The sequence below is a fragment of the Gossypium arboreum genome, chromosome 10 (genome assembly GCF_025698485.1).
Source record: "Gossypium arboreum isolate Shixiya-1 chromosome 10, ASM2569848v2, whole genome shotgun sequence".
In the NCBI taxonomy this organism is placed as follows: Eukaryota; Viridiplantae; Streptophyta; class Magnoliopsida; order Malvales; family Malvaceae; genus Gossypium; species Gossypium arboreum.
Window position 1 is genome coordinate 113,867,952 of NC_069079.1, and position 9,508 is coordinate 113,877,459.

General features: G+C 31.2%; 1 protein-coding gene across 1 annotated transcript; it reads left to right on the plus strand.

The window, feature by feature from the left end:
- The first annotated feature begins 4,728 nt into the window (after nt 1-4,728).
- Nucleotides 4,729-6,006, plus strand: LOC108488585 (two-component response regulator ARR17). The gene is made up of 6 exons (XM_017792873.2): nt 4,729-4,943; nt 5,055-5,200; nt 5,293-5,363; nt 5,447-5,524; nt 5,617-5,687; nt 5,771-6,006. Exons 2-6 carry the CDS (start codon nt 5,056-5,058, stop codon nt 5,865-5,867), a joined length of 462 nt encoding a protein of 153 aa, XP_017648362.1. The 5' UTR covers nt 4,729-4,943; nt 5,055; the 3' UTR covers nt 5,868-6,006.
- The last annotated feature ends 3,502 nt before the right edge of the window (nt 6,007-9,508 follow it).

The following is a 9,508-nucleotide window of genomic DNA, read 5'->3' on the forward strand; positions in this document are numbered from 1 at the left end:
GATTACAGTTTATATGAGCAGAATTTATTTCAATTAACACGTAATTGTAATTTGACTTACCTCGGACGGATTTCGGATAAAACGAGTCAACTATTCAACTATTTTGGACTTCCTCCGATCTAAGTCCGATTTTCTTTGTTCTTGATCTAATACAATACAAATTCAACCATTCAATCATTCATTTCATTCAGTATAATCCATATACACATAATAAGGGCACTTTGCATTTTAGCCCTTACATTTTCACACTTTGACAATTTAGTCCATTTTTCATAAAATCACAAATATGCAAAATTTCTTTGCAACAAGGGCTAGCCAAATTTTCATGGCTTCTATATAAGCCCAAACAACATGTTTAATTCACAATTTAGTCCTTCAAAACCTCATTTTCAAAATTTAACCCAAATAGCTCAATTTCATCAAAAACTCAAAGACAAAACTTATGAACCATCTACCAAGCCTTCATAATTCATTCAAAAACATCACAAAACTCATGATATCAAAAATAGCATTTCATGAAATCTTTAACAGAAACAGAAATTCCGACATGAGTTTTGAAGAACACGAAGCAACAATCACAGAAACGTAGAAATTATAAAAAACCGAACAAATTTCATACTTCAATTTAGCTACCAAAGTGCCGAATGTACAAAAGCTTCAAACCCTTCTTTCTTTGGCTGATTTTCGGCTAATATGCATGATAATAAGCCACCTTTTTGTTTTCATTTTATTATAATAAGCATTACAATCACCTTTTACCATTTTACCCTTAATGATATAACATTAAATTCACCAACTACATGACCATTTTTGTCCACCATTAAAACAAATGGTAAATTTGACATGCAAGGACTTTTATTTTAAAAGCCAAGCCAAATAGGTGCTTTAGCATCTAGCACTCAACTTTTACACTTTACGCGATTTAATCTTTTTTTTTATAATTAAGCACAGAAACAGACAAATTAAATCACAGAAATTTTCACAGATGTAAATTCACATATCACAGACACAGAAAATAATATTAAAATATTTTTTAGACTTGGATTTGTGGTTCTAAAACCACTATTCCGACTAGGGTCAGAACCGGACTGTTACAAATGTAGTCAAGTTAGGTTATGCTTTGAGATAGAAATGAGCTAGTTGGGTATGAATGAGATATGGTTAATTATGCATGAGTTTAGATATGTTTGATAAATTGCGATTAAGGTACCTTATGGCATATTGGTTGGATAGATTAATGGCATAGTGAATTGGTTATTTTACGCATATTTAGGTATGTTTTGATGCATTGGTCATATGAGCAAATTGTGTTTAGGTATAAGCTTGAAGTGGGTGAAGGAGATAGCTTGATTTTGGCCAATTTCTTGTCCACACAGCCTAAGACACGGGCGTGTGTCTCAGCTGTGTGTGACACACAGCTGTGTGCCCTCTGTAGGTTTTAAAGGTTTCAAGTCAGGCAATTACACGACCTAGCAAATGGCCTGGCACACGGGCGTGTAGTTTTGCTGTGTGACCCAACTTAGAGAGTTACACAGACAGGGGCACGGGCTGGGACACGGTCGTGAGTCCCTAATTTGATTGTTATATGATTTTGTGACCCTGTAGTTTAATTTTTTTGACTTTTTCCTTAATGTTTCAAATGTTTTCAGTTTAGTCCCGAATCATTTCTAAAGTATTTCTAAGTCCTCGAGGGCTTGATTAAAAGACGATATGTTTATATATGAAATGATTATGCTATGTTTGTATTAATGTTTGGAAATGTATGTTTTTATGTCACATTTTTACAGTAATGCTATGAAACCCTATTCTGGCGACGAATATAGGTTAGGGGTGTTACAATCATGACGTTGAGATTTCTGAAGTTGCAACGTAACTCATTGATTGATGATGTCGTAATGTGGAAGCCATAATGTCGCGATGTTAGCCCGCAAGTTTGAAAAAATTACAATTTGGTCTTAATTCGACTTTGGGTTAGCGGAAAAGCTTTCATCGGCTCGTATAAGGCCCCAAAATAATTGTATAGCATATTATGAATGCGTAATATACTTATTTGCATGTGTAAATAGTTGCATTGTGTATAATTGATAGTAGTTGCTTTAATAGTAGATGTGGCATCCTGTAGCTCGGACCCGATGACAAGGTCGGGTATGAAGTGTTACAAAGCTAAATTCCTATCTCCTGTTGGTAGACTGATGCTTATTTAGTCAACAATAGTTTCCATTCCTAATTTTTTAATGTAATGTTGCATACTTCCTTCTAGGATCCATTCTTAGCTAGATCACATTAATAAGAACTTTCTTTGAGGGGTGATGAATCTTCTTACCATGGGTATCGTATTAATTAAAAGTTTGTGTCTCAACCTAAAGCCTTTGGCAGATGAAGTATTCCACGTGCTAAGATTAAAAATATAAAACCGTACTTGTTAAACTTGGGTAGTGACTGATTTTGGAGAAATATGCTTTAAAGGCTGAAATCCTCTCTTCAAAATATCTTATTGACTTGTGTAATCCTCATCTTATGCAGAACGTTTCCCCAATTTGGTCGTCTCTGAGAAAGATTAGTCGGTTTATTGAGACCAGTATTAGATGGATTGTTAGAGATACAAATTTAGTCAGCTTTTGGAATGATAATTAGATGTGGTCAAGCCATATTCAAAATCTTATCAATGGCCCCTTTCTTCTGTTGAGGGACCTTAGTTTGTTGCTTATATTCATAATAGTTGGACAATTACATGGTCTATTTTTACATTTTTTTTCAACTTTTGCAAGATGTAACCGTTGTCCTTCTAAGTATTCCAGGTTCTTATAATGGCTCGAGTATGGATTCTATATGCCGGGGACCCTTTAAAATTGGAACCTTTTCTTGAAATGTGCTTATCACTTCATTCTCTCCTATAGTGACCCTGATTTCACCTATCCTCTTGGAGCTGTTATGAACTTTTGGACGTCGTTGTGCAAAGTTAAACTTCTACCTAAAATGAAATTCTTCCTATGGAAATGTGGGTGGAAAGCTCTTACCATTAGATCCCTCATCTCCCAGGGGTATAAACTATGTTGAGCTTTGCCCTTTTTGATCTAATACTCAAGAATCTGTTGTCGCCCTTTTACAAGATTATCACATTACACAAAATTTATGGAGCGAGGTCTTCAAGTAATGCCAAGCTAATCCACCTTAGTTTAATAGTTGGGAAGAGTGGTTGTCAAGTAATATCACCTCCAAAAATTGGATCCTACATCCTCCGATTCCTTGGTACATTATTTTTACATTCACATTGTGGGAACTTTGGTTATGTCGTAATGCTTTAGTTTTCTCCAACAATAGGCCTCTACGGGGCTTTTTGCAACAAATTCTGACTAGTGCTGATGAATTTACTACTCATTCCTTAGTAGTGAAAAAACTTCACATTCCAGAATTCATTTCAGTTGCGTGGAAACCTCCTCCGCAAGGTTGGGCTAAGTTGAACATGGATGGTTCATTTGTGGGGAACTTGGGTAAGGCTGGTGTCGATGCCATTATTCATGATTATCATGGAAGCTGGTTGATTAGCTCTTTTTGGCACATCCCTAGAGCTTTAAGTGTAGAGGCTGAACTGTGGGCCATGAGAGATGGTCTAATTTTAGCTTGACAACTTGACATTAACAATCTTGTAATTGAAGTTGATGCTACATCGATCATACATTTTATGAAATCATCATCTAACTCTAGACTGATATTGTCTCATTTGATTGATGAGTGCACGACACTTCTTCTTTCTATGAGTTATAATTCCTTGCTACATGTTTATTGTGAAGGGAACAAGTTTGTTGATGCCTTTGCTTGTATGGGGAGTAGTTTACAACTCCAACCCTCTTAAGATGTTTTTTCTTTTGATAATCTATTTTTTGCATGTGATGATCCTCCTATTTGTTTATATCGTTTGCTTTTGGATGATGCCCATGTACAAGTTATGTATCAAACTTTATTTTAAATTCTAAATAATACTTATTCCTTTTCCAAAACACACACAACATATTGTCTTGGCTTTTGGACAAGTTTATTCTTATTTTATGATTTTAATGTTTTTATTATTTGAAATGATTTACAAGTACAACCAAGTACAAGCACAAATAATATATATTTAAATAAATACAACAAAAATCAAATTAATACAATCAAGTTAAAAATTAAAATATATCCAAATATGCATATAATGTAATTTAAATTCCGAAAAAATTAAAAAAATCCTATTAAATCATATTTAGAAAACTAGGCATCAAAATTGTGTTTGACTACAGCCTTGGCATATTATCCAAAGGACTCGTTGGCATGATTCTAAAAAATATTTGGTGGAAAAAAGATTTAAAAAGGTAAATGAGGGATTTAGTACAAGTCCCAAGACACATACCACATGGATGACTTCAAATCTTTAATAAATTAATGGGGGAAGAAATAGTTGAGGAAAGTCCAAGTTGGAGAATCTCTGCATGAACCCCCACCCACATTATGAAAATGAAATCTAGATTTAATTAATTAAATTAAATTGGCAAGAGAAATGGGCCACCACGATTGATTGAAACAAATCAGAAATGGAAGAAGCAATATATTTGGATTTTGTTTGTTTCAACACCAATGGATTATAATTGATCCGTACCACCAAACCTTACAACTTAGAAAAACGATTCTGTTTTGCTTTTAATACATGTTCTTCATAAAACAAAATATAAAAACAAATTGCACTATTATTCTGCAACCCCTGTCTGTCTGTTTTACTGCACAGGAAAATGGCAGATTCTGTTTTGTCAGATTGGATATATTTGCCAGCCCAAACCCCTCCTTTCCTCCTCCTCAATAATTTCTCATTTTTTCCCCTCAAATCAAATCAAAGATTACCCCTAAAAAGATCACCAAATATTTCTGATCTCCTTCCTCACTTTCTCTCCCTCCAAACACTCCCTTCTTTATAAGTATACCCCTCTCTCATTTACTCCCATAACACATCCCTTCTAGGTTTTCCAACTTTTCTTTTTTTTTTTCTTTATTGGTTTGTTTTGGTTCTGTTTTCTTTACAAGCATAGGATGCTTAGTTGTGGTGGTGGAAGTGGCGGCTGTTCCAAGGACATGGCGGTGGAATTAGGAGATGAACCCCATGTTTTAGCTGTGGATGATAACCTCATTGATAGGAAACTGGTTGAGAGACTGCTCAAGAACTCCTCTTGTAAAGGTATAATCTTTCTTTTCTTCTCTAATCCTTCATTTTTTTATCCTTTTTTCTTTTCAAAGAATTACATTTCTTTTAATTGTGTTGTATTGCAGTGACTACAGCAGAGAATGCACTGAGGGCTTTGGATTATTTGGGACTGGGAAATGATAGATTGGAAGGCACTGTAAGTAAATCATAAAATAAAGCTCCATCCCTTTCTTCAAATTCATAAAGATCGTGTCTTAATGTCTTTTCTTTGTTTTACAGGTTTCTGAGGTCAATATGATAATAACAGATTATTGCATGCCTGGAATGACCGGCTATGAACTGCTCAAGAAAATCAAGGTACTAAACATTTCATTACTCAGAAGTTGTTAATTAGTAACATTTGCAAGTACCCTTTTTTCATTTCACTCACCATTTTGAATTAAAACCAGGAATCATCCGTTCTCAAGGAAGTCCCTGTTGTAATCATGTCATCCGAAAACATACCCACTCGTATCAGTCAGTAAGTTTTCGTGTCATTCATTGATGAATACCAATTATAATGTTAAAAAGATTGAAATGTATGTATACTGTATGTGGAAACAGGTGCTTGGAGGAAGGTGCGAAGATGTTCATGCTGAAGCCATTGAAGCAGTCTGATGTGAAGCAACTCAAATGGCACTTGATGAAATGCAGGAACTGAAGTTAGAGAGGCAAGAAAACAACAACTAGGATTCAAGAACAAGCTTTGTAATGAGACAAAAAGAAAGAAAGAAAAACTTTTTAAACCCACATTTGAATGGGGCATTGCAAATCTTTTATGATATATCAACTTTTTTAAATCTAATGTTATTAATATGAATACATATTATGCTTACAGACATATCTTTCACTGTGCAAATACCATTGATTGTTAATTCGAAAAGAGGGTTAATTGTGAAATGGGAAAGGTGATGAAGGAGTGGAAAAGGAAAGAATCATGGGAAAGCTTTTTCACCAAATCCCCATGTGTTTTCTTTTCAGTTGGTCAGTACAAAAGAGGTCACACTTTAGGGATAAGAAAGAAAGTATTGTTTTGATTCTTTTTTATTTTTCTCTTAGTAGGGTGTAGTGAAAAATGGGGGTGTCTATATTGTTTCCATTCTTCAATTTTTGTGCGTCTGACATTTCTGTTTTAAGCCAGGTATTGGCATTGATACAAATATGATGATTCTATATACAATAATTGACTGAATGAGGTAACAAAGTCTTCTCAATGTTGGTAAAGAGAGATTCTATGTTTCAAATTCGGCTTTACCTTTGCCGGGAGGATGGAGGATTACAAGGAGGCCACGTAATCTGTATTTTTCAATAGTTTTTAACCATATCAACATTTTATTTATAATTTTATAGTACACGGTTTTATTAGGTAACTATTCTGGTTTGATTACAATTTATTTGGAATAAAATAAATGAGAAAATAAAAATTATACATCAGAGAAAGGATTGTATGAAATTGTGATTCCACGTCAATTTTATCATTTTCCAAAAAGAGAATGACAAATAAGATTTAAGAGAAAAAAACTGAAAATCAAGAATGAACTAGAATCACAGTTTCATACAATCCTTTCTTTTATGCTAAACAACTATTAGTATCTGATATTTATTGTGGATTTATGCTAAACAACTATTAGTATCGATATTTATTGTGGAAATATAAGACAGAGTAAAAGTAGCATATATTTTAATATTATTATCATTAATGGCGATCAAAATTAAATTGTATATTTTTATGATAGTAAAACTGTAATTTCATCATTTTAATAAGATATATCTTTATAATTTTTAAAATGTTAAATCAAATTTTATTATTTTTGGGTCAAAGCACAATTTTACCTTTATTAATTTAAAATTTTATAAATTATAAAGAACCTAAACTAAAATTTATTATTTTAAAGGGTCATGGCCTCTCTGAGTCTCTACTACACTCCACCATTGATTATGATCTGTTTAGTATTACTTTTGAACGCTTAAAAATAATTTTTGAAGCAAAAATAATACTAATCAATTAGCTTTTTACTTTTATATGGACTTTTCAATCTAAATAAAAGAGAAGAAAAACTAGATTTAAGTGTTTTAATTTTTGGTTTTAATTGAAATTAGGATGCGTTTGTTTTACGAAAATGACTTACGAAATTTTTTTTACATTTTATATAAAATGACTTACCTTTTCGAAACTTAAGTCTCTTCTCGAAAAGAGCTCCTTTGTAAGTAATTTTATTTTATATAAAAATTAATTTAAATCAAAATTAATATTATTATATTAAAATAAGTTTTATTTTTAATATTAAAATATTTAATATTTTAATATAAAATATTATAATTTTCAATATTATTAAACATACATATTTAATCATATCATAAATTATTAACGTAATTTATTATTTTGATAAATTATTTAATATTTTAATTTTATTTTAATAATAATACTCTTCATATATTATTAAAAATATTTAATATTAATATTTTAACAATAAATATTTATTACAATTATAAATATATTAATAATAATTTTTTGTAGTATAAAGGTTAATATACGCCATAAGTTCATGTACTTTTCATAAATTTAAAATTTAATCTCTACTTATCAAATTTAAAAATCAAGTTTAATTGTTAACATTGTTAATTATATTTTTAATTTTAATATCTAAAATATGATTTATATATTCAAATTAAATTTTAAAATAATTTATATTGAATACATAAAAAATTTAAATTTCATATACAAACTAAATACTCATTGAACTTGGCTCCTCTTCCCAAGTCCCTCCAATCTTTTGGTATTTTTCTCTAACACTATTAAATCTGGAAGACGTGGCACTTTGAGATTGTAATACTATTAAACTCTTGTTAGACATCTTTTAGTACGAGTTTGTACTGTGTTACCCCTATCCCTTATCTTGGCTTTTTTACCCCGTTGATACATAAAAAAATTGAAATAGTATACTCATTTGATTATTTACCAAAATGGTATGGTTTGAACGGTTCCCAGGGGTGGTGCCTGAAATATTGGCGGGACCAAACTAAAATTTGATAACCTAAAATATTCAGGAACCTGATGTGCAAATTTCCCATTTGTATTGGCTGCAAAAAAAACATTTAGGGTCTTGCTAACAGTGGGACGGCACCAAACTTTAAATAAGGTAAATTGCTTCATAAACTCTCATTGATTGTTATTTTCTTTTATTCTCCTTCAACAAAAAAATAGAGAGTCTCTTACCAATTAGTCTAAAAAAAATTTAGAAAACTCTTATTATGTATAAATTATAATTATTAGTTAATTTTATAGTCTCCAGATATAATGTGAGTGAAAGAAAACTACTATCAATACTGTTAACTGTCATGGCAAATATAATTTGAATTTTTTTTAAAATAAATAAAATTTATTTCCAGTTAGAATCCACTTTTTTACAAAAATACTTTTTGGTGAATTTTTTTTTTGGACTAATGGTAAGAGGCCTTTTTATTTTTGGTGTTAAAGGGGAATAAAAGAAAATAATAAATAATGAGAGTTTATGAAGCAATTTACCCTATTTAAAGTTTGGTGTTGTCACACCATCAATGACACCTTAAAAGCTTTTTGTAGCAGCCAATACAAATGAAAAATTTACAAATTTGGTCCCTAAATATTTTATATCATCACATTTCAATTTGGTGCCGCTAATATGTCAGGTAACACTGATAGAACACTGTAACAAATGAACCATTTTGGTAAATAGTCTCGTGGGTATACCATTTGAGTTATTATTATTTTATATATATTATTAGAGTAAGAAAACCCTTATCTCTAATATTGTGTATACAATTTTTAAAAATCAAAACTAAAAAATATATATATAAAAAATTAAAAACATATAAAAATGAAAAAATGAACAGATATTTGAAAAACAACAATTTGAATTTCCAGCTTTGACTAGATGGAGTCAAACTGTCAAAAAAAAAAAGCATAACAATGAGCTTGAAATATAGAAAATGAAAGGAAGTGATCTATTATTTGACTTGTATGTTGACCATGAAGAACCCTAGGCCTAGCTTACCTTTAGCTATGTTGGGAAAGTTTTATCTCCACAAAAAAGTCTTTTGGGCGATTTTGCTCCTCTTTCAAGTTTTCAATGGCTGAATTAAACTCACCTGCCCGCAAGCTTTTCATTTTCCCCTTCATCACTTATCCAACTTAGCCACAAATAGGGAACTTATGATTAGGGTCTACATTTTTTAGTTTTAACTGAAATAACCAATCACATTAATTAATTTTATTAATCGATTGATTATTAAATTTAATTCATTTTAAAATCGAGTAATTAA

Coding starts and splice junctions, on each gene's coding strand:
- LOC108488585 (XM_017792873.2), top strand. CDS start 5,056: ATGCTTAGTTGTGGTGGTGGAAGTGGCGGCTGTTCCAAGGACATGGCG. Junction 5,364..5,446: donor ATGATAGATTGGAAGGCACT/GTAAGTAAATCA, acceptor TTTGTTTTACAG/GTTTCTGAGGTCAATATGAT. Junction 5,525..5,616: donor AACTGCTCAAGAAAATCAAG/GTACTAAACATT, acceptor AATTAAAACCAG/GAATCATCCGTTCTCAAGGA.